The sequence below is a fragment of the Salvelinus sp. IW2-2015 genome, linkage group LG4q.1:29, assembly GCF_002910315.2.
Source record: "Salvelinus sp. IW2-2015 linkage group LG4q.1:29, ASM291031v2, whole genome shotgun sequence".
Classification (NCBI taxonomy): domain Eukaryota; kingdom Metazoa; phylum Chordata; class Actinopteri; order Salmoniformes; family Salmonidae; genus Salvelinus; species Salvelinus sp. IW2-2015.
In genome coordinates, this window is record NC_036842.1 from 7,584,344 (window position 1) to 7,610,571 (window position 26,228).

Below are 26,228 nucleotides of genomic sequence, written 5' to 3' on the forward strand. Positions count from 1 at the left end.
TGGCAATTTAATTGGGGAGAATGGGCTTGTGGTAATGACTGGAGCAGAATCAGTGGAATGGTATCAAATACACCAAACACACGGTTTCCAGGTGTTTGATGCCATTCCATCTGCTCCGTTCCGGACATGGTTATGAGCCATTCTCCCCTCAGCAGCCTCCTGTGATTAACATAAGCATCAATTGGTTGAGAGACATCTTTTCTCATTGAATGCAATGTATTGACATAAAGCATTAATTGGTTGACAATCATTTCCCCCCCATTGAATGCAATGTCTTGACAGAAGAGTCAGTTGGTTAACCTTTCATTTTCCCATTGACTGCAATGTATTGACATTTTGAAGCAGATAATGGGCTGATAACAGAGAGAGGATCACCCATGACCTGGTGGGGACTGCACTTTCTATCACACTATCTTTGGATTTAGTGCTCTCTAGCACGTGTTTATCCGGCCCGTTTTGTCTTGGTGGCGGTTCAGATTGGCCTTGATTGCAACGTCCACATTATTTTTTTTTTAACCAATCATAGACGTCTATGTTTGGTTCAGATTTGGTCCGGTTTCAACGTCCCTAGACGTCCGGTCCGGACCGACTTGTATTTGGCCCAAACAGACGTCTATAATTGATTCAGATTTGGTCCAGTCCTGACGGCCTTGATTTGGCCCAAACATAGACGTTTATGATTGGTTCAGATTTGGTCCAATCATAGACATCTGTTTTTCATAAGTTTGGACAGCACAGGACGGTACATTACAGTACAGTTATGAAAAGTAGAGTATAGTACAGTACAATAAAGACGGGTAAAGTATAGTTCAGTACAGTATAATGTACTGTATTTTACCCTTTTTATCTGTTTTTTTAAACACACCATTTGGCTTTACAGCTGTGTGTGTGTGTGTGTGTGTGACATTAACAAAATGGTTCTCATTGGTTGCAGGTATTTCATAGCTATTGAAGATGAGAAGATAACACCTCTGAGTTCAGAATACAAGTAAGGACTATTAATAACGTAGCAATATGTTATTCCAGTTATGACCACGCACCAGTTTCTAAATATTACATGTATTTTTTTCACAGGCGATCTGGCCCTAAATCCCCTCCATTTATAAGGTACAGTACACACACCCTATACTAGTACCAACCTTACTGGTTACCAATCTTTACCTAGGTTTTGTGATTCCTGTCAATACAATTGTATCTTTCTCTCTCCCACCATCTTCCCCTTCTCTCTCAGCTTTGCAGGCAATGCTCCCCCGGCCAGTTGTGTATTTAGCCAGGTCATGAACCTGGCTGCCTTCGTAGGTAAGACTGATGCATGTTCTTCTGTTTATCTCCTGTATGAACATGGAAACATAGTCAACATTGACCACTGAACCAAAAATAAAATGGCAGGACAGAGACAACGGGATTTACATTATAAAATGGGGAAGTGCTGTCTATTGCTTGGCATGCATTTAGTCAGTAGTTCCAATGGCAGACCATGTAGTGCTCATTACAGTTGTTGAGGATGTTAGTATTGAGTTCGAACAAAAGCCTGCACATCCTGTGGGTTCCCAGGACCAGGAATGAAATGGTTAGAGACCACCAGACCAGAGATAGATCCCTTACGGGTCTTTTCCTTTCAGGGTTCATCATTGGTGTCCTCAGATACCTGCAGCTGAAGCCCCAGGTCCACAAACCCTGGCTCAACATCAGCAGTCTGGTGGCCCTGTCCCTGGCCTGCTTCGGCATGACACTGGTGGGAAACTTCCAGGTAGGAGTCACTGACCCTGTCCTACACTTCCCCTTAACTCCTAGACTGTCACTGGCCTGCCTACTGACACAACTCCTAGCCCCTACCGCCCAAACCCAAGACATTTGGGAACCACTGATAAAATAGCCAAAAACCTCAACCTGGTTTGCAGTGATAATCAGATGTTTGCCAGAGGTTGTAGGGTCACAGTAAACATGAAACAGATAAGAGCCATGTCTGTTTTGTCTTTGGTCCAGTTGTCAAATAACGAGGAGCTCCACAACATTGGGACGTACATGACGTTTGGCCTGGGAACGTTGTTCTGCTGGGTTCAATCTGTCATCACCCTGAAAGTCAACCTTAGGAACGAGGGTCGGAGGGCAGGCATCCCTCGCTTTCTGCTGTCTGGGGCCCTCACCGCCTGCATGCTTTTTTGTATCCTTCCTCTGGCTTGCACCAGGGACTCACCCTCGTCACTTAGCAGACGCTTTTACGAAGTTACTTACGACACAGTTAGTATAATATTATGGGTATGTGGGCTGGATACAGCTGTAGAGGTGGAAACCTTGCTTTCACTTATTCAACAGTTCGATCAGTGTTTACCTCAAAGGAAGCTAGGAATTTTATGTTTTGTATAGTGTTTGATACTTAACTCCCCCGGTTCAGACATTGCCCTGATTGTGCAGCGTCTTCCCATGCATGCGGCGCGAGCGCAGTGGGCGCTGGTCATGTTCTTTCTCTGAGCTTCCTCGCAACCTTCGCCATCGAGTTCAGACACTGCCGCTTTGAGATCGTCTGCACCGACAACCGCGACCCGCCTCTCAGCCTGTCAGAAACCTTCTCAGCGGTGTCCGAGTACCAGTCGGACCAGCTATAGCTTTGGAGTACTACAAAAAAACAGTTAAGTTAGCCTGTGGTTGTGTCAGTTTGGGGGGGGGGGGGGGGGGGGGGGGGATGGTGCCAAATGAACATGAAGTCAAGGGCTCCAGTGGGTCTCTGAGTTAGTCAACCACTACTGCATGTCTGAACGTAATAACCAGTGAATGACTGTCTACTACTACTGTACGTCGAGGTGATCTTTCAAAAGCAACAAACTCTTTCCATAAGCAACCTTTGTCATCTCATCAGCAGGGGTGTTCACTAAAAGATGCTAAACGATTTCATTGAAGATATGAACATGGTTGTTTATCATGTAGCTGTGAGTTATAGGAGAACTCATGTCTCAGATTAATAGTGACACCATACCTCACTGACTTTCAGATGAATGTAGCTAAGTCCTCAAAATGTGGGAGTCATCACCCTCTCCCATTTTTGATTCTACCCGACATGAGGTGTTCTGCTGCGTTTGCTCTCTTTCCTGTCTACCTCTATTTTCAACCTCTTAAGACAGACCGTTTGTGGAAGTCTCAGCCTCTGAAGACTAGTACAGTAGTATTACTTTTTAGGTCATCACCCAGGTACAATGATGCCATTCTGAACCATCACTGTTGCGCACATTAAACAATCTTTTTCAGTGTTCTCTCCATTGCATGTGATTTAGTACAATTGGCTTTGTCATTCGAGCATAACTGACACATGCATATCAGTGTTGTACTGCTGTTTGTTAGAACATTAAATGATTTTACACAATAAAACCTGTCTTTGCATTCTGATTAATGCACTGTACAGGATTGGGCTTTTCTCAACATGTTTCCAAATGTGACTCACAATGGAAACAAAAACACAGTACAGAAATGTAATACTCAAACCTCCAAGTTCAATTAGCATGATTTTGACCACATTAGTTAAATACAAATAAAGTGAACAACTTAAATATGTTTTTTATTTAAAATGCTTAAAAAAGGCGAAAGAAACCCTGGGAGGTCCCTTAATGTGCAGTCTGCAGACTGGTACGACTCTTGGTGCCCACCCGGTGTGTAGCCTAGATACCCGACTGTTTCTGTGTTCAACAACGCTACAATGTTACCTGGCTAACCCAACGACATCTTCGCTAGAGCAGAAACAGACTGGCACCCAGGCTCCCCTTTTAGTGCGCTCCCAAAATCCTTGGATCAATGGCCGACCCTCCCATTCCCCTTGGACAAACAGTTCTTATGAGAGTGGCCCGGTTCAATTTCGGTTAGTAGCTTCTTCCCATAGCCCACTCCCCTTCAGTCTGTAAGGACCAGATAGGGGAAAGCAATAGCTCCACCTGGCTCTCCAATAGGCTTAAAAAGGAGCGTCAATCACTTTGCTTTTACCATTCCAGTCCTTTGATAAGACCCAAGGGGCACCAGGTGCTAGGGGAAGAGGCTAGGGAACATGATTGAACGGGGCTAGTGAGGAAGTGTTCTCCCTCTCTCTAGCGGTGTTCCGATTCTCTCCCAAGTGTACACTCATTACTCCCCCTCATGCATTTAAAAACAAAAAGGTGTTAGATATATGGCGAAACCTCCCATGCGTACACTTATCCAGTACCTTTACATCCACAAGGGGGGAGTCAATGAGTGCACACTGAGGAGGAAAAGGGCAGAATTCGAACAGCAGCATCTCTCCCCTCCCCTCCAGTATTAAACGCTGCCCGTCACTTCTAGTTGGCTGAAAGTTGTAATGAGGTTATAGTGTGACCTCTCCTCCTCCGTCAGCTCCATGTTCCCCGGCCGCACCACCACCGCCACGTTCACACCCGCATCCTCCGCTGCCTTGGCCTCTGCAGGGAAGAACACAAATATCCTCCTCTCGATCATGTTCCCTGAGTCACACTAGGATCCCAGTACAGCATGCTCACCCAAGTCCCAGTAACGGTGTAACAGAGGCACTAACCCTTGGTTGTAAGCTAAGCTAACAACCTACACAACAAAGGAAGGTAGAACATTAAGGTGATTGTGGGGCCAGCCTGAGGCAGCCGTGTGGCTCTCCATGCGATGGCATCTGCTTCCCCTCAGGGTAGGGTGACCACATTTAAAAATACCCAAATCGATGAGTTTGAGGGACATTCGCACCCCTCCACTAATGTAGCCCATTGAATATCATTATACAAAACGCATCCTCCAACTGCAACGTCTGCCTATGAAATTAGTATTTGTAATACCCTCAAAACACCAAGTCAGGCTACCTAATATCTAAAATTGACAATTCTTCACGTTTTATGGTGAAATATCCAAACTGCATGCCAATCATTTGATCTCAAATTGGTTTCATGGGAATATTCATTTAGATCTTCTTGAATTACTGTTTCGTGAGAAAATGAGAGAAGATGGTGTTACACTATATAAGCCTTTGTTTTCCCCCCAATCAAAATCCCATTCTGCCTTGTGGCGCACGCTGTGGAGTTTTGACCGCATTGGATTTATTTTAATTTTAAATGTACTATTCAGCTAACCATTCTAAAATCTCAAGAAATTAGTAACAGTAACGTTATACTATGCTATTATATTTGGTTATATAGAATACTAATTCAACCGTGTGATCTTCCGAGACATTGATATGTCAGCTTTGATCCAACTTGACTAGATGAGCACCACTAAGAAGTGGCGGAGTGACACTGCTCCTGCAGCACTACACCTTCTCCCGCTAGCCTACTCTTTTGGTGATGAAAAAAAAAAATATACACCACATGTGGCTGTTTTATGAAAATCTGGGAATGTGTGGCCAAGGAAACATTTCTGGTTGGTCTCAGAGAACGTATAACAGTTAGGAAGGTAGACTTAAAAATGGGATTGAGTGAAGTAATAGAAAATATGATGAATGAGCAACTAATGAGCATAGAGCCTCACTAGTTTGACGAAGTCACCTTATAGCCCATCTTTCAGTCTAATACGGCTGTGGACTTAATCTTCATCAGCTTTTTGTAAGTAATTAGGCCTAACTGTCCTCTCTGAGTTTAGCTGGAATTTAGCCCGAAAGGATTTGAGAAATGTCATTGGTTGACATTGGCCTGTGTCTCGTCTTGCACAGAATATCAGATCTCAACAACGATTGGAGAAGTGTTCAACACCCCTGTACCAAATCCTAATGATATAGGCCTACATCTTCCATAAGCCTAACTGCAAGAGACCGGTTCGAATGAAAAACAGAAAAATGTTTTTAAAAAACACAAAAAAATTGAAATTTGTTCGAATTTGTTCTGCACTAAAGCAGGGCTAGCTACATGGCTTCAGTTATCAAAATCGTATTATCTTCCTTCATGTTACCCAGTAGGTTATTGAGAACATGCGTGTCCATAAAACAGTCCATAACATAGGAAAATAAATACAAGTTAAAATATGCCCATTTGATATTCTATAAGCAGCATATGCACTTGTCTAATGCAGGCTGGGTTGTTGTAGTTCAGGACAAGCCCCTTTGACAAATTCCACTGTGGAATTCAGAGTCATAGCTAAGTTTGGCAAAGCTTCTGAGGCTGATCCTGCTAGGTAGAAAGGCTCTGGCCCAAACAACATGTAAAGAGCATTCACCATTGAACTCATTTGCCTGCTACAACACTTACCCCGTGTGATATCTGTCAGGAACATGATTTCCTCAGACAGGCAGCCCATTCTCTCTGCAATTCTCTCATAGCTCTTACTTTCTACTTTAGCGCCCATGTTGGTGTCGAAGTGGCCATCAAATAGCTGAAAGGATAGAGACAATCTGAAGTTAGCTGGGAGTAGGACTACAACATTCCGGTAAATTTCCCCAAAATTCCAATGTTTTCCAGAAATCCTGGTTGGAGGATTCCCCGATTTCCTGCTTATTCCCTCCTGATTCAAGGAATCTTTCGACTGGGATTTCTGGAAAACCTGGAATTTTGGGAAAGTCACTGGAATTTTGCAACTCTACAATTAGGGATGTGACAAATTGACAGTTTTCCTTAACGTTTAAACTGTTATTTTCTCTCTCGATTAATAAAAAAAGAAATTGCATGTGAATTCACAAGGCAAAATATTGTGCTGCATATGACTGCTAGGGGGAAATGCAGTTCTATCTACCGCAGTCATGGCTACTCCGTTCCCTTATCACAGTGCTTTCAGGTCTGTTGTTGGGGGGCCTGCGCTGCTGCCAGCACCAGGTTGGGTCTCACAGTGCGTCCCTTTCAGATGGTTAAGCATTGCACCTGTACTACAATTACTGTAGGCCTACCTCAATTCCACAGCGCAAAGTTTGCATTTCACCACCTTCTCATAGCATTGCAATATAGGACGCTGCTGTCATTTGGCTTTCTCTGCCATTTTTCCAACGATGACGACGTAGTGGTGGAGAGTCGACTCCAAAATAATCAATTCCTTGACAGCTTGCACTTTCAATTCCTATTTCTGAGTGTCAAGACTCAGTATTTTTGGAACGGAGGAGATTTGTTGCCGTACCCTACTTCCGAGAACACAAAACACCCGCATCTTTCATAGCAAGCTAGCAAGGGAAAGAGAGGGGAGGGGCACAGTATAGGCAGGTCAGCCACCAGGCAGACACTCAGAACCATGCACTTGGCCTAGCTATTGGTAATTAAAACCTGTATCTCAGAACTTTAGTAAAGCAGGGCCTATCATCAATGAACAGGCTAGGATATTCTACACACAACAGACCGAAGACTGAACACACTCGCATCATTAGCAAAGAGAAGGAGGTGAGCCAGGGGAGGGGGCAGGAGGCAGAAAGAACCGTGCACATATGTCTTGGTAACCTGTATCTCACATATTCACTAAAGTTCCTCTTCCTCCCTGGTTTTATTTAAAATTACCCAAATTTCCCCAGGCCTTTATAGCCTATCGTCTAGTTAGGCTATAACACGGGGAAAAAAAATTGTGATAACTGCACTGTGATTCTAATTTTGTGAGACCGCGCCCCCCCCACACACATCGCTTTTTCGGTTGACTTTTTCTAAACGTTAACAATCCCAACTGCGTTTAAATATTCACACCCCTAATTACAATGAACCAGAGAGATGTGTGTTCTACACAGTTTATAAAGAGAAGAGTTCCTTACATCTAGGACGTCTCCCTCTACAGAGTATCCAAACAGTAGTTTCTGGGCTTCCACGCTGCCAGAGGAGTAGATATAGACCTTCAGGCCCTGCCGTCTCCACCTCCTGATGGATGGAACCACGTCCTGGTACACCCTGGTTCACACAGACACACATATATATTAGTAATACTGTCTGTATAAGTCAACAGGACTCCAGACAATGATGGTCTGAAGGTGACATTTGGAATAAATGCAGCAGTACAATAGGACTTGATCCTCTCACAGGCGGTTTAGAAACCATTAATACCACTACATAAGACTAAACAACCTGTAGATCTACATTCCTGCAGGGGGGAAAAAATCATATCTTGCAATCTGTGCATACAGTTGTGGCCAAATATTTTGGCACCCTTGCACTTCCCTTAAATAATTCCCCATTTCTTCTAAAATAAGTTGAACTTGAAAATAAACCAACGACATATGGCAACGTAGTATAGAGCGTATCCACACATCATTTTACATAAAATTATGGGCTCCTTCAGTTCAAAAGTGTTGCACCGTTTCCATTACTCAAATGACAGGCTGGCAAGAATCTATCCAAATTTCAACCCCAAGTGTTTGTGATTCAGCGACTGTTTTGGTCATGCCAATCTCTGAGCGGCTTTTTGGGACCCTATCTGAGACATTTTCACATACATGTAACAAAACAGTTAACCCCAATCTGCTCACTGCCATTTTTCATCTACCATCTTTAAAATGTGTAATGTTACCACCCATCAATAGTATTTGCCTCACTTCTCGCTCGCAGTCTTACTATCTTTATCATGCTGCTGCTCCCCCTATGCTCTTTACCTGACTCCCTTTCAAAGTTCTAGAAATGTACACGTTTTGTGCTCTTGTAGTAAGCAATCACTACCTTATTACACACTACAATTGATCTATAACTGGGCTAATAACTCACTAACTAGCAAAGGATTTGAACAAAATGTGCACACATGGCTACATGCAGCTCTCGCTTTAATCTCAAAACAAGCTCATCTACTCATGCTGTAAACATGTAAATGGCACAGATCCATATATGGCAATGTTCTACTTGCACAGATCCATATATGGCAATGTTCTACTTGCACAGATCCATATATGGCAATGGTCTAATTGCATAGAGGCCTACTGCAGCTCTGATTGTTTATGCCGCACCGGTCTGTGTACACTAGAGTACGGGCGGAGTCGTGCGTGTCAATGCAATAGAATCTTACTCTGATGTGTTCAGCCTAGAACAAAATCGTTTGCATAGTTTTTCGGTATGTTGCATTGAAGGTGGCTAATATTGCGTTGATTCGATCACAATTGCCACAGTAAAGGGAAACGTTGATAGGGTTAACAGGGAAAACTCTAGAACAGTGGTCACCAACCTTTGAGTCAAAATACAAGCCAAAATCTACCACTTTTTATTTAAACATGACTTTAAAAAAACATAACCCTATGCAACATGAACTAATTAAAAACAGAACTGTAGCAATGAGGTTTGTGCAGCAAGTTATACATTATCACCGCATATTAGCTTTGCTTGAATTGCCCTGCCAATGCATTGTTGGTCAGGTCATTTTTAGGCTATATGATCACACCAGTAATAGATCGGTTGTTGTATTACTTGTGAAGCACAGCTGAGTGAGCATACATTTAAATAATTTGCTTTTTATTTAAAAACATATTTGGGCTGATGGGGCCTGCATCTGATGGTCAGTCAGTGGAGGGAGAGAGCATTAGACTGAGGGTCCGCCTCTCAACATCTCTCCGCTGACACTGACCAAAAAGGGACACAGTCTTCCAGATGATGGCGAAACTCGAGTCGCACCGCATTATTTCTGCCTAATGCACAAATTCATGTTGTTACTCCTATGAACAGAGAAAGACCCAAACCGCTAATAACAACGCAAGCCTATAGATACATTTTCCTACTCATATATTTCTGCTGCAGTGCTTGTTGTAGCGCTGAGTGCAAATAGGAAGAACGCACATTTTATGGCTTATAAAATTGTTGAATACAAAGTGTTGACAGTGCCGAGTAAGAACTTAAAACATGAACTCACTCATAAAAACAGCATCTCTTTTCTGTATTCGTTGACAGTCTCTCTCTAGTCATGGTTTTAAACATTTTGAAATCTCACAGTATCAACTTTGCTGTAGCTTTCTTTTATGCCTGCTACGTTACTGCAGACACGGCAATCTGAGCCATCCGATTGGCCAGCGTTAGGCCTATAGTGCACTTGATTTGCTCTCTGGGCTCACCGGGAAGGCAGAGTTTGTACCTTCAGACACATGAAATGGTTCAACTTATTAGCCTCCGATTGGAGTCGGTGTGTTGGATGCTGGGGCGAGTATATGCACCCCTCCGGGTCCCTGGGACCGAGCTTGGGGGACGCTGTCGTAGGCCAAACATGGTAAGAGGCATTCTTAAAATGTCAGCATTGGTGTTGTAATTACCATTGTTATTACTTATTGCCATTGTTTTTTTGTGCCATTTTTGTATGATGCCTTGGTGGGGTGGGTGAGGAATATATTATTGTCAATGTCTTCATTTGAAAAATGTCAAAATAAAGTATATATATTTTTTTTGAAATACAATAACTTTGGATCTCCACACCTTGTTACTGGAATTTTAACATTGCAAAACTAATTAAAATTGTTATTTAAAACAAGTGGCATGGACAAAATGATTGACACTCCGGCCAAGATAACTGCCGACAAATCCTTCTTGCAGACATCAATGAGATAGCTGCACCTTTAAAACTGGCAATTTGGCACTCGTCAGCAGCAAAGCAACCCCACAGCAAACATTGGTGAGGTTCGATAATGATTGTAGGGAGGGTGTTCTTTTCTTTGAATGCTTAATTTGGTCATTGGTAAACATAGGAAGACCCCACTGCTGAAGGAGACAAGAAAGCCTAATTGAACTTCTCAAAAACCCAACTAAAGAAGCCTAAATCCTAGGAAACTGTTCTGTGGATCATTGAAACAAAATTAGAGATCTTTGGCTATACAGATCAATGACGACCAAATGAAGAGTTCAATGAAAATAACATCCTCCCTACAATCAAACATGGGGGAGATTTGATAATGCTGTGGGGTTGCTTGCTGGGACTCCCTAAAAACACACCACTTCGATACAGCTACAACCGGAAGCGGCTTTTCATAGCAGGTTAGGAGAGCATTTTCGCTAACCTCATCCTAATTCTCCTAACCTGCTGCGTAAGTCACTTCCGGTCGTAGCTGTATCAAAGTGGCGTGTTTTTAGGGAATCTCTTGCTTGGCTGCCTCTGGTACTGGGGGCCTTGAACGTGCGCAATGCATCATGAAATGAGCAGATTATCAGGTGTTCGGAGTCTAATGTTCAACCCAGTGTGAAAAAACTGGGTCTCCATTGAAGGTTGTGGTTCTTACAGCATGACAACTCCAAACACACATCAAAAAGCACTAAGTAATGATTCAAGAAAACGCTGAACTGTTCTGGAGTGGCCAGCGAAGAGATGTAAATCCCATCCAAAACCTATGGCGAGATCTGAAAACAGCAGTTGGTCGAGGGAACCCCTCAAACAATATAGAATTATAGCAGTTTGCTGCTGAAGAGTGGCCCAAATTGCCAGTAGAAAGGTACAGCAAGCTCATTGATGGCTATAAGAATTTGTAAGTCGCTCTGGATAAGAGCGTCTGCTAAATGACTTAAATGTAAATGTAAATAAGAACCAAAGGCTGTGAATGTCTGTAACTAACAAGTTTGCCAAAAGGCACCTAATGACTCTCACACCATGAGAAACAAGATTCTCATGATGAAACCAAGATTGAACTCTATGGCCTCAATGCCAAGCGTCACATCTGGAGGAAACTTGGCACCATCCCTACAGCGATGCGTGGTGGCAGCATCATGTTGTGGGGATGTTTTTCAGCGGCAGGGACTGGGAGACTAGTCAGGATCGAGGCAAAGACGAACGGAACAAAATACAGAGAGGTCCTTGATGAAAACCTGAACAGAGTGCTCAGGACCACAGACTGGGGTGAAGGTTCACCTTACAATAGGACAACCCGAAGCACACAGCCATGACAACGCAGGAGTGTACTTGAGTGGCCCAGCCAGAGCCCGGACTTGAACCCGATCGAACATCTCTGGAGAGAACTGAAAATAGCTGTGCAAGCAACGCTCCCCATCCAACCTGACAAAGCTTGAGATAATCTGCAGAGAAACTCACCAAATACAGGTGTGCCAAGCTTGCAGCGTCATACCCAAGAAGACTCGAGGCTGTAATCGCTGCCAAAGGTGCTTCAACAAAGTAGTGAGTAAAGAGTGAATACTTACGTAAATGTGATATTTCCGTATTTTGTTTGTTGATAAATTAGCAAAAACTTCTAAAAACCTGTTTTTGCTTTGTCATTATGGGGTATTGTGTGTAGATTGATGAGTGGGAAAAAACGACTTCATCAATTTTAGAATAAGGTTGTAACGTTACAAAATGTGGAAAAAGTCAAGGGGTCTGAATACTTTCCGAAGGCACTGTATTTGGCAGGAACTGTATCTCTGTCTTATGTTAACCATGAAATTATGTCTATGGGATATTTTCACTAAAATCGATTTAGGATTCATCCCTCATACAGTACCCTCAGTGCAATAGAAGGAAAACTTCTGGCTACTTACTCGCCTTTGATTCTCCCAGCAGCGTAGGCCGCCCTCCACATGTGTCCCTGCAGCTGTTTCAGGGCCGTGGTCTTCCTGTCCGAAGCCATCTGCCACAGCACGTTGTCCACCACCTCCCTGATGGCTTTCTCCTCGTCCGTGTGCCCAGACTGGTCCAGGGCGTGCTGCGCACATGCTCTGTTCAGACGCAGGTCCTCCTCAACCTAACATGATGAAAGGGTCAGCACAGGGTCAACGGTTAATCAGGGTCATGTTCATTAGGGAGCAGGGTTGGAATTAACCAGACAACTCTTGGGGTTATCCAACGTTGAAGACAGACAGCTCTTGGCCGACAGGAAACTGTTAATTCCAGTAAATGAGATATTATGGTAGCCGCCACGCTATTATGAGAACTTATCACTGTTCTGCATTCTGCAAATCAATAAGCTCATTGGAGGAGGAGAACTCATTAGCTCCATTCACAGACCTCCTGTCTGCATCCCTTATTGAAGAACCCAATGTTACAGAATTGACTGTAGTCAAGTGTTTCTCGGATGTAGATAGCTTTCCATGAATTATGTCAGTGTTCCTCAACCCCCCCTTGTTCTGGTCCGTCAAATGACCGATCTAGTCAGATTTCAAGTGGTAGTTTTGATCTAAAGCAGTCAAGTGGTCCTCAAAGGAGTTCAACCACCCTAGTTTGCCAGTCCCTCCCTGGTGTAATAAAAACAAACAAAGAGCTTCCTGCAGTAGGTCTGCTATACTTAAGCAGCCAGTGAACGTGAGTGCAGCTCTGAACGCTTGTCTCATCGCTTGCACTCATGTCATCCCATCTGACAGGATGCAGGGCACTTAAGGCCAGCAGCTAATCAAATACACCCATTAATCCATGACCTACATAGCTAAACTCAGGAAAAAAAGAAACATCCCTTTTTCAGGACCCTGTCTTTCAAAGATAATTTGGAAAAATTCAAATAACGTCATAGATCATTGTAAGGGGTTTAAACACTGTTTCCCATGCTTGTTCAATTAACCATAAACAACTAATGAACATGCACCTGTGGAACGGTCGTTAAGACACTAACAGAGGCAATTAAGGTCAGAGTTATGAAAACTTAGGACACTAAAAAGAGGTTTTTCTACTAGAGGTCGACCGATTATGATTTTTCAACGCCGATACCGATTATTGGAGGACCAAAAAAGCCTGATATCGATTAAATCGGCCGATTTTTAAATTGTCATTATTACAAATAAAAATAACAATACTGAATGAACACTTACTTTAACTTAATATAATGCATCAATAAAATAAATTTAGCCTCAAATAAATAATGAAACATGTTCAATTTGGTTTAAATAATGCAAAAACAGTGTTGGAGAAGAAAGTAAAAGTGCAATATGTGCCATGTAAAAAAAGCTAACGTTTAAGTTCCTTGCTCAGAACATGAGAACATATGAAAGCTGGTGGTTCCTTTTAACATGAGTCTTCAATATTCCCAGGTAAGAAGTTTTAGGTTGTAGTTCTTATAGGAATTATAGGACTATTTCTCTCTATACGATTTTATATTTCATATACCTTTGACTATTGGATGTTCTTATAGGCACTTTAGTATTGCCAGTGTAACAGTATAGCTTCCATCCCTCTCCTCGCCGCTACCTGGGCTCGAACCAGGAACACATCGACAACAGCCACCCTCAAGGCAGCGTTACCCATGCAGAGCAAGGGGAACAACTACTCCAAGTCTCAGAGCAAGTGATGTTTGAAACGCTATTAGCGCGCACCCCGCTAACAATTTCACATCGGTTACACCAGCCTAATCTCGGGAGTTGATAGGCTTGAAGTCATAAACAGCGCAATAGCTGCTGGCAAACGCACGAAAGTGCTGTTTGAATGAATGCTTACGAGCCTGCTGCTGCATACCGTCGCTCAGTCAGACTGCTCTATCAAATCATACACTTAATTATAATAAACACACAGAAATACGAGCCTTTGGTCATTAAAATGGTCGAATCCGGAAACTATAATTTAGAAAACAAGACGTTTATTCTTTCAGTGAAATAAGGAAACGTTCCGTATTTTATCTAACAGATGGCATCCCTAAGTCTAAATATTGCTGTTACATTGTACAACCTTCAATGTTATGTCATAATTATGTACAACTCTGGCAAATTAATTACGGCCTATGTTAGAAATAAATGGTCTTCACACAGTTTGCAATGAGCCAGTCGGCCCAAACTGCTGCATATACCGACTGCTTGCACGGAACGCAAGAGAAGTGACACAATTTCCCTAATTATAAGAAATTCATGTTAGCAGGCAATATTAACTAAATATGCAGGTTTAAAAAATATATACTTGTGTGTTGATTTTAAAGAGAGGCATTGATGTTTATGGTTAGGTACATTGGTGGAACGACAGTGCTTTCTTCACAAATGCGCTTGTTAAATCGTCGAAGTAGGCGCATCGATTATATGCAATTCCATTCCTAGGCCGTCATTAAAAATAAGAATGTGTTCTTAACTGACTTGCCTAGTTAAATAAAGGTTATAAAAAAATATATATACTTAAAAAATTATAATGTGTCCAAAAATACCGATTACCGATTGTTATGAAAACTTTAAAAATCGTCCCTAATTAAAATCGGCCATTCCGATTAATTGGTCGACCTATACTTTCTACTGACTCTGAAAAACACCAAAAGAAAGATGCCCAGGGTCCCTGCTCATCTGCGTGAACGTGCCTTAGGCATGCTGCAAGGAGGCATGAGGACTGGAGATGTGGCCAGGGCAATAAATTGCAATGTCCGTACTGTGAGACGCCTAAGACAGCGCTACAGGGAGACAGGACGGACAGCTGATCATCCTCGCAGTTGGCAGACCACGTGTAACACCACCCGCACAGGACCGGTACATCGAACATCACACCTGCGGGACAGGTACAGGATGGCAACAACAACTGCCCGAGTTACACCAGGAACGCACAATCCCTCCATCAGTGCTTAGACTGTCCGCAATAGGCCGAGAAAGGCTAGACTGAGGGCTTGTAGGCCTGTTGTAAGGCAGGTCCTCACCAGACATCACCGGCAACAACGTCGCCTATGGGCACAAACCCACCGTCGCTGGACTAGACAGGACAGGCAAAAAGTGCTCTTCACTGACGAGTCGCGGTTTTTTTTCACCAGGGGTGATGGTCGGATTCGCCTTTATCGTTGAGGAATGAGCGTTACACAGAGGCCTGTACTCCGGAGCGGGATCAATTTGGAGGTGGAGGGTCCGTCTTGGTCTGGGGCGGTGTGTCACAGCATGATCGGACTGAGCTGGTTGTCATTGCAGGCAATTTCAATGCTGTGCGTTACAGGGAAGACACCCTCTTCCCTCATGTGGTACCCTTCCTGCAGGCTCATCCTGACATGACCCTCCAGCATGACAATGCCACCAGCCATACTGCTTGTTCTGTGCGTGATTTCCTGCAAGACAGGAATGTCAGTGTTCTGTCATGTCCAGCAAAGAGACCGGATCTCATCACCATTGAGCACGTCTGGGACCTGTTGGATCGGAGGGTGAAGGCTTGGGCCATTCCCCCCAGAAATGTCCGGGAACTTGCAGGTGCCTTGTTGGAAGACTGGGGTACATCTCACAGCAAGAACTGGCAAATCTGGTGCAGTCCATGAGGAGGAGATGCACTGGCAGTACTTAATGCAGCTGGTGGCCACACCAGATACTGACTGTTACTTTTGATTTTGACCCCCCCTTTGTTCAGTGACACATTATTCAATTTCTGTTAGTCACATTCCGTGGAACTTGTTCAGTTGTCTCAGTTGTTGAATCTTATGTTCATACAAATATTTACACATGTTAAGTTCGCTAAAAATAACCACAGTTGACAGTGAGAGGATGTTTATTTTTTTTGCTGAGTTTATATATTTGGGCTAAACCCAAACCCACTGTAGACACCCAACTCTGAATTGCTGATTCATTTAATGTACTAATCTGATGCATACCACATAAGCAATCATTAACAGGCTCAACAAAGAACAAGGTACATGTTTTCACCCAGAATGTATACATGGGTGTCTGTCTGATTGTGTGCAGTCACTACTGACTGCTCATCATTGTCCACGGTTTTCAGAAAACCAGTTACCTGTTTCTTCAGGAGATGCACATCTTGTTTGCATTCATCTTCTTCCCAATGCGCAGACAGATGCTCTTCAAGATGATCTTTGATGTATGGGAATAAAATGTCCTACAGGAGAAAATAGCACCATTAGCATATAGCTAGCTAGCTGTCATTCCCCAGTGTGCACCATTTGACTCCCCTTGTTCATGGATGTTGAAAAGACATTGAAATTTGGTCTGTCCACCCTGTCCTTGATTTCAAGGTCTACAGGTGTTTTTGGACGTCTATAATTGGTTCAGCTTTGGCCCGGACCGGCTTAGATTTGGCCTACTCTATGATTGGTTCAGATTTGGCCCGGTCCAAATCATAGACGTCCATCTTTCACAAGTTGAGAGCACAGTACAGTAGAGCACAGTACAGTTGAGTATAGTTCAGTACAATACAGTAGAGCAGCTTAGCGTAAACTACAGTATAATGTACTATATTGTACTGTAAGGAATTAATCTACTGTGCTCTACTGTACTTAGCTCAAATTTAGACACCTTTAATTATTTAATTTATTAATAAACTGGGTCTGAAGGGCAATCCATAGCGACAGCTTGCGAGATACCACCAAACCCGTTGCTGTACCGTTTTAGCATCACGTGCCCAGTGTTGGGGATGCTACCCCCACCCCCTCCAATCTAATTGAAAGATTCCTAAGCTGTGCACTCGCATGGCACGCTTTCACATCTAGACAGGTAAACAGACTGCCTACAATCATACCAAATCCTGCCTGTGGTTCATGAGCACTAGCCAGAGGCTGCGATATACATTGTTATTTTATTGACTGTATCAAATCGATGTAAAGCAAGCAAGCTACGCTAACGGTGTTAATCTTGGCAGCTATTTTAGATTTAATCTTAAAATACCCTTTAGTCTTCGTCACCGTTTGATAATTTCATCCTTCGTTAGTTTTAGTTCATTCCACTAAACCTCTGGACAATTTTAGTCTAGTTTTAGTCACAGCCATTTTAGGTCACAATATAGTCAGTGAATATTTTTCTATTAAATAATGAATATTTAGGCAACCTCTAACTTCCATCATGTGCACATTCAGATAGGCCTAGACGGACAAGGCTACTATCCCCTTGTATACCTTCGCGGGCAACATTGATATTGTGGCAGATTGTAACCAATGCCATCCATAATTAACCATGTAGGGTATAAAGCCTACAGGTTACACAATTTACAACTGATTTTCTCCCCATCATAACCATCAAGAGGTTAAATAAGTGGTTTCCTTGAAAAGTGGATAATTTTTGCTTTCCAAAAATGCCAGAAGTATTACTGTACTACTAATAAATCAACAAATATTCATTTTTCCCCATTGGAAAAAAGCAACCGCAACTCGCTTGTCGACCGCGACACGAGAGCGGCCACACAGATGAATGCAAAAATACCCTACATTAAAGTAAGAGAGAGAGTGTAAACATTGTTTCTAGTTGAGGTTAGTTACAAATCAAGTGTCTTGGCTTCAGATCAGTTCAAAAGATTGACGAGTAACTGAAGTGACCACCTGGGAGCTGTTTGGGAGACCACGCAACTGAAACATTTTAATTCTGCCAATGAGAGGATTGCATGAAATATTCTGCATGCATGAAGGTTTAGGAACAGATGAAAAGGAGCTTGATGTCAAATTGATTGTCCATTACTGTCACATGGAATTTGTCTCGTCACATTTGCCAAATAAAATGAAAAGTTATTAGTAATAGTTTGTCAAGAAAAATAGGTTGATGAGTAGTTGTTGATGAAATTAACACTACACCAGCCAACTACCTAGCTAGCAAGAATAATTGTGGCCATTTTCCCACGCTTCCTGTCCTTTTCTACAACAAATCAATTTAGATTTAACAGCCTACCTGTTGTTCGCTAGTTGTAGTCTACTCCTCATTAAAGTAACATATTTCCGTAATTTTAATTCCATTTTGCGTTCCACTTCATCTGCTAGACTACAACTCCAGTCCACCGGGGCCTGATTGGTGACACACTTTTGCACCAGCCCCAACTAACACACCTGATTCTAATGATAAACTAATGATCTTCAGGTTTAGAATGCAATTAGTTTAGTCAGCTGCATTTGCTAGGGATGGGGAAAAAGTGACACCACTCCGGCTCCCCGAGGACTGGTGTTGCCAAATCCCTGCTCCAACTGTACTGTCGCTTTAACAAGTGGCATTTTATTTTGTGTTGCACATCATAACTACATTCAAAAGTGTGTCAAATATGCCATCGTACATTACATGACCAAAAGTATGTGGACACCTGCTCGTTGAACATCTCGTTCCAAAATCATGGGCATTAATAACGGAGTTGGTCCTCCTGTTGCTATAATAGCCTCCACTCTTCTGGGAAGACTTTCCACTAGATTTTGGAACATTGCTGCAGGGACTTGCTTCCATTCAGCCACAAGAGCATTAGTGAGGTCGGGCACTGATGTTGCGCGATTAGGCCTGGCTCGCAGTTGGCGTTCCAATTCATCCCAAAGGCGTTTGATGGCGTTGATGTCAGGGCTTCCACACCGATCTCTACAAACCATTTCTGTATAGACCTCACTTTGTGCACAGGGGCATTGTCATGTTGAAACAGGAAAGGACCTTCCCAAACTATTGCCACAAAGTTGGAAGCACAGAATCGTCTAGAATGTAATTGTATACTGGAGATTTAAGATTCCCCTTCACTAGAACTAAGGGGCCTAGCCCGAACCATGAAAAATAGCCCCAGACCATTATTCCTCCTCCACCAAACTTTACAATTGGCACTATGCATTGAGGCAGGTAGCGTTCTCCTGGCATCCGCCAAACCCAGATTCATCCGTCGGACTGCCAGATGGTGAAGCGTGATTCATCACTCCAGAGAACGCGTTCCCCCTGCGCCAGAGTCCAATGGCGGCGAGCTTGACACCCTTCCGGCTGATGCTTGGCATTGTGCATGGTGATCTTAGGCTTGTGTGCGGTTGCTCGGCCATGGAAACTCCTTGCAAGAAACTCCCGAACAGCATTGTGCTGACATTGCTTCCAGTGGCAGTCTGGAACTTGGTAGTGAGTGTAGCATCCGAGGACAGATGTTTTCTGAGCGTTATGCGCATCAGTGGTCCCATTCTGTGAGCTTGTGTAGCCTACCACTTTTCTGCTGAGCCGTTATTGATTCTAGACGTTTCCACTTTACAATAACAGCACTTACAGTTGACCGGGGCAGCTCTAACAGGGCAGACATTTGAATGGGTGTCAACGTACGTACGTACGAGATATATATACACACACACACACACACTTGTATGTAGTAATATCATATGAATAATTGTATTTAATTCAGACAAAGCCCTTTAAATTGTGAAAAATAAAAATAGGCCTATATTCTTTTGTTAAAAGAAATGTATACTCTCGCAAGTAATCAAATACTGACATCCATTCGGATATTCGATTAACCATACCCATCTGTCATGCAAACGACATCTACCAATTACGGATCCCGTCCAACACGGACACGTGCTGCTAAAACAGGTACAGTCATTGGCCGAGTACTAATCTTGCACACTGCTATGCAATGCACAAAGACCAAACATTACTGTTTAAATAACTGTATTTGCGGTTGTAACTGTATGTGACGGCAAGCTTCGTAGGGTTATACTGTACTGTCCAAACTTGAGACATAGAATTCCGGTCCAGCCCAACCAAATTTGCTATTGTTTGGGGGCAGAGCTCATTAGAATAATACCCAGCATGCTTTGCAAGTGTTCCTTCTCACATATACATTTTGGGCTTTAGCAGACACTCTTATCCAGAGCAACTTACAGTCAGTGCATTCAACTAAGGTAGATAAACAACCACATATCACAGTTAAAGAAAAAAACTTTTCTGTAACCATTACTGAGAATGAAAGTTCAGACAAACATGATCACTGACAGTTTCAAAGCTTTTGAAAAAGCTGTGACAGATGGGGAGAAATAATAAATATTCCATACTGAAATCTTCAGCTTGCTCCATTTTCCTAGGAATAAAAAAAATAATGTGATAATGCTTTCTTAATTGACATGTAGATAAGCGAATGTGTACGGTTGAAATTTGGCCATAGAAACATTGTCTGTAAAATATTGATTTTCAATTTCCATTCAGAACGGAAAATTAACCAAATTCCAACGTAAGACGTATTTTCAACGTCAATTTGCTCATTGGGTAGCAATCGGTCTAGCAAAGAACTCCCTTGTACTTGCAAGCTACAGTACACACCTCAAATGCCATATATTAGTCTCAGCTTGTTGTCCTACCTTTACAAACGTTATTGGTGTCGTGGTTCCTTCAATATCCAGCAAAAGTGCGGTAGTATTAGCAGGGATTGAAACCGTAGCCATGTTTCTGTCTAAATCCGCCTAGTATAGCGATTGTTAGCTTAGCTATCTACTCAGCTATTCAGGTTGGAAAAATACGCTAGCAAACCTAAGAGAGAGGACAACCAATTCCTTTCCAAGTCGTGTTAGGTTCCTTTTCAATTAGCTAATGTTGGGTAGTGGAGGCTCGTCACGTCAGCAGACATGTAACAGCCAGACAGACCCATTTGAACGTTCTCAACACATGGAGCGTGCATAATAATAGCCGAGTGCCCAGGAAGTGTTCTGCTTCTTTGGTATCTTCTTCTTTGATTAGGCTTAACGGCGGTTGGCAGCCAGTAAATGTTGCATTACCGCCACCTACTAGACTGGAGTACAACTCCCTTATACTTTGCTTGAATATAAATTAACAAATACCCTACCATTTAACATTACACACACACACAAAAAAAATACCACCCTACTCCATGATTCAAATCTATTTATTCCTACCTCAGGCCAACAACCTGAAAGGGTGGGACACCACCACTTAACACACGTTGTAACTCCGATGACAAGTCTCGCACACTCAAATACCTCTCTGCAGCTGCCACCACAACCTCAATTTTCGGGCCACCTATGTTCCATTCCTGCAGTACAGTTAATAACCATTGCTAGAAATGCAAAAAAATCCAAACTTACTGAAACATCTACAGTTGAAGTCGGAAGTTTACATACACTTACGTTTGAGTCTTTAAACTTGTTTTTCAACCACTCCACAGATGTCTTGTTAACAAACTATAGTTTTGGCAAGTCGGTTAGGACATCTACTTTGTGCATGATACAAGTAATTTTTCCAACAATTGTTAACAGACAGATTATTTCACTTATAATTCACTGTATCACAATTCCAGTGGGTCAGAAGTTTACATACACTAAGTTGACTGAGCCTTGAAACAGCTTGGAAAATTCCAGAAAATTTGGTCATAGCTTTAGAAGCCTCTGATAGGTTAATTGACATCATTTGAGTCAATTGGCGGTGTACCTGTGGATGGATTTCAAGGCCTACCTTCAAACTCAGTGCCTCTTTGCTTGACATCATGGGAAAATCAAAAGAAATCAGCCAAGATCTCAGAAAAAAAATTGTAGACCTCCACAAGTCTGGTTCATCGTTGAGAGCAATTTCCAAATGCCTGAAGATACCACATTCATCTGTACAAACAATAGTACGCAAGTATAAACACCATGGGACCACGCAGCCGTCATACCGCTCAGGAAGGAGACACATTCTGTCTCCTAGAGATGAACGTACTTTGCTGCGAAAAGCACAAATCGATCCCAGAAAAACAGCAAAGGACCTTGAGAAGATGCTGGAGGAAACAGTTACAAAAGTATCTATTTCACAGTAAAACAAGTCCTATATCGACATAAGCTGAAAGGCCGCTCAGCAAGGAAGAAGCCACTTCCAAAACCGCCATAAAAAAGACAGACTACGGTTTGCAACTGCACATGGGGACAAAGATCCAACTTTTTGGAGAAATGTCCTCTGGTCTGATGAAACAAAAGTAGAACTGTTTGGCCATAATGACTATCTTTATATTTGGAGGAAAAAGGGGGACGCTTGAAAGCCGAAGAACACCATCCCAACCGTGAAGCACGGGGGTGGCAGCATCATGTTGTGGGGGTGCTTTGCTGCAGTAGGGACTGGTGCACTTCACAAAATAGATGGCATCATGAGGAAGGGACAATTATATGGATATATTGAAGCAACATCTCAAGACATCAGTCAGGAAGTTAAAGCTTGGTCGCAAATGGGTCTTCCAAATGGACAATGACCCCAAGCATACTTCCAAAGTTATGGCTTAAGGACAACAAAGCCAAGGTATTGGAGTGGCCATCACAAAGCCCTGACCTCAATCCTATAGAAAATTTGTGGGCAGAACTGAAAAAGCGTCTGCGAGCAAGGAGGCCTACAATCCTGACTCAGTTACACCAGCTCTGTCAGGATGAATGGGCAAAAAGTCACCCAACTTATTGTGGGAAGCTTGTGGAAGGCTACCTGAAAGGTTTGACCCAAGTTAAACAATTTAAAGGCAATGCTACCAAATACTTATTGAGTGGATGTAAACTTCTGACCCACTGGGAATGGGATGAAAGAAATAAAAGCTGAAATAAATAATTCTCTCTACTATTATTCTGACATTTCACATTCTTAAAATTATGTGGTGATCCTAACTGACCTAAGACAGGGAATTTTTACTAGGATTAAATGTCAGGAATTGTGAAAAACTGAGTTTAAATGTATTTGGCTAAGGTGTATGTAAACTTCTGACTTCAACTGTATCAGTTGCTGATCCCTCTGTACTGGTACAGATCTACTACTCACACCACTCCTCTCAGGATCCCTCCACCTTGACCCTTCTTCCTCTACTTTCTTCACTGCCTCAGCATATGACAACTTCTGCACTACTTTAATCCTGGAAACCTCAACCTGCCTCTCTCACACCTGACATTTCTGATCCCCAGCCCCATGAGCACCCCTACAATTTTTATTTCACCTTTATTTAACCTTTACAACCTTTACAACCTAACCTTTACAATTAACACATACTGTACCACTACTTTCCCCAATGCTACACATTCCTTTGTCTCATGTTCTTCTGCACACTTCTAACACCTAGGAACCTCCCTCCTACACACTGCTGCCACATGCCCATAAGCTTGACACCTGTAACAACGGAATGTATTCAGCACAAAAGCTCATACAGGATAACTTATATATCCTAACATCACTTTGTCAGGCAAAAACATCAAAACTCAAAAGAACAGACAATGACTATTCTATTTCACCACTCACGCCCCCCTGTCTGCGTCGGACCAAACTACGAGCATCACAAACCTTCTTTGGTATAATGGCCTTTGCAACAATTATATGTGCATTCCGCCACCTACTGTGTGGCTGGATAACAAAGATCCCAAAAAGGAAATAATGCAGGGTTAAAAAAGTTTTTTAAAGTATATTATATTATATATATATATATATATACACACACACACAAGCTATCAATAACGAAATTTAAATTAAACAATCCGCCTGCTTTTCGCACAACATTTTAATCAGGTCCCTAACACAGGCACAGACGGATCCTGTGAGGGCGGGACATTTGAGGCCCAAAAACATATCGGCTGCAGATATAATGATGTCCAGCTCCTTGTAATTCTTAGACATGTGCAGTACCATTAATAACTGTGGCTATAATTCTACAAAATCCACTTTCTTCACAACAAGTGTATCCAGATTACTTGATTGACTTCTAACATTTGCAACTGGTTGTGGTGCATCAGAGGAAGGCCCTAAAAATTGTCAAAGACCCCAGCCACCCCAGTCATAGACTGTTCTCTCTACTAGGACAAAAAGGCTTCTCAACAGGTTTTACCCCCAAGCCATAAGACTCCTGAACGGGTAACCAAATGGTTACCCGGACTATTTGCATTGTGTGCCCCAACCCCTCTTTTACGCTGCTGCTACTCTCTGTTTATCTTATATGCATAGTCACTTTAACTATACATTCATGTACATGTAACGGATGTGAAATGGCTAGCTAGTTAGCGGTGGTGCGCGCTAATAGCGTTTCAATCGGTGACGTCACTCGCTTTGAGACCTTGAAGTAGTGGTTCCCCTTGCTCTGTAAGGGCCGCGGCCTTTGTGGAGCGATGGGTAATGATGCTTCGTGGGTGACTGTTGTTGATGTGTGCAGAGGGAGCTGGTTCGCGCCCGGGGCGAGGGGACGGACTAAAGTTATACATTGATGCTGTTGACCCGGATCACTGGTTGCTGTGGAAAAAGGAGGAGATCGAAAGGGGGGTGAGTGTAACGGATGTGAAATGGCTAGCTAGTTAGCGGTGGTACGCGCTAATAGCGTTTCAATCGGTTATGTCACTCGCTTTGAGACCTTGAAGTAGTGGTTCCCCTTGCTCTTGCAAGGGCCGCGGCTTTTGTGGAGCGATGGGTAACGATGGTGGGTGACTGTTGTTGATGTGTGCAGAGGGTCCCTGGTTCGAGCCCGGGTATGGGCGAAGGGTGGGACGTAAAGTTATACTGTTACATACATACTACCTAAATTGGCCCGACCAACCAGTGCTCCCGCACATTGGCTAACCGGGCTATCTGCGTTGTGTCCCACCACCCGCCAACCCCTCTTTTTACACTTCTGCTACTCTCTGTTCATCATATATGCATAGTCACTTTAACGATACCTACATGTACATACTACCTCAATAAGCCTGACTAACAGGTGTCTGTATATAGCCTTGCTTCTCTTTTTTCAAATGTCTTTTTACTGTTGTTTTATTTCTTTACTTACCTACACACACACACACATACCTTTTTTTCCCGCACCATTGGTTAGAGCCTGTAAGTAAGCATTTATTTGTAAGGTCTACACCTGTTGTATTCGGCGCACGTGATTTGATTTGATCCACCACCATATCTTCTTCAGCACTGTGGCCTCTTGCCCCTTCAACGCTATCACCGCCTCCACATAGGACCTTTACTTACAAGACCTTAACAACAATGCAGTTTTAAGAAAATAGTGTTAACCAAAATTAACAGGTTAGTCGAGGTAATTGGTACATGTGGGTAGGAGTAAAGTGATTATGCATATATAATAATAATTTTTTGAAGGCAAACCGCTATTTTCACAAAGGAGATTTTACGATTTTTTTAGTGGGTGTGGGACAGGCATGGGGCATGCGCAATCAAATGTCCCATCCCAAGTATTCCACAGTCCACATATTGTAGAATGCGTTCTTTTCCAAACCAGCCAAGCCAAAATGTGTAAAGCATTGCATAATTAACCATATCAAGAGATTATCTGCTCTGGCGTAACTAATTATGAGGCAGAATACTTGAAGAGATCACAAAAAGTGAAGCTACAGTGCCTCAGCATGTTTGGTACCATAGAGTTTCTAACCCCATAGGTACAACATCGCGAGATTTCCGGGAACGCTTGTAAAACAGACCAAACAGAAGTCAATGAGAGAAGTGAAATATTCGTCCTTAGTTGTTCATTTTCTAGAAATCTAAAGGCACAACCTAGATTCGGGATAATGTCTTAAGTAGCTGAACATGTTACTACTCCAACCTCGCAAAAGTGACAAACTGACACGTTTTCATTTTCGTAGAAAATTACTTTATATCGAAGGAGTACCTTTGAGTTTACGGCTTGCACATGCGCAATTTGGCGCCAGACGACCGTTTAGACCCGATGACATGTTTCTACGCAGGAGTTTATTTAGCAAGCCAACGTCGCCATGACATCGCCTACAAGTGTGAGTGGGGATTTCTATTGGATGAACAGTTTTAGCCTATCGTCATACTGTACTGTATTTATTGGTATTTGTATGAGGTCAAAGCGCATGTGAGGTCTGAAAATAAACACTAGATGGCGAC

At 42.7% G+C, this 26,228-nt stretch overlaps 1 protein-coding gene and 1 pseudogene across 2 annotated transcripts in view; one reads left to right on the forward strand and one right to left on the reverse strand.

Annotated features, from left to right (window-relative positions):
- Positions 1-904: 904 nt before the first annotated feature.
- On the forward strand, positions 905-2,662 carry LOC111961342 (transmembrane protein 150C-like; annotated as a pseudogene).
- Positions 2,663-3,763: 1,101 nt separating this feature from the next.
- Positions 3,764-26,228, reverse strand: part of LOC111961343 (enolase-phosphatase E1) — a 29,067-nt gene continuing 6,602 nt past the window's right edge. Inside the window, exons 1-6 of one of the 2 annotated variants that reach the window (XM_023983533.2) lie at positions 20,738-21,107; positions 16,456-16,557; positions 12,336-12,538; positions 7,670-7,802; positions 6,198-6,321; positions 3,764-4,418 (exon numbers count right to left, since the gene is read on the reverse strand). In XM_023983533.2, the coding sequence (XP_023839301.1) occupies positions 4,279-4,418; positions 6,198-6,321; positions 7,670-7,802; positions 12,336-12,538; positions 16,456-16,557; positions 20,738-20,821 (786 nt within the window). In that variant the 5' untranslated portion in view covers positions 20,822-21,107 and the 3' untranslated portion in view covers positions 3,764-4,278. Of the gene's footprint in view, positions 4,419-6,197; positions 6,322-7,669; positions 7,803-12,335; positions 12,539-16,455; positions 16,558-20,737; positions 21,108-26,228 lie in introns of those variants that run through there. The other variant, XM_070440936.1, reaches the window with a different exon arrangement.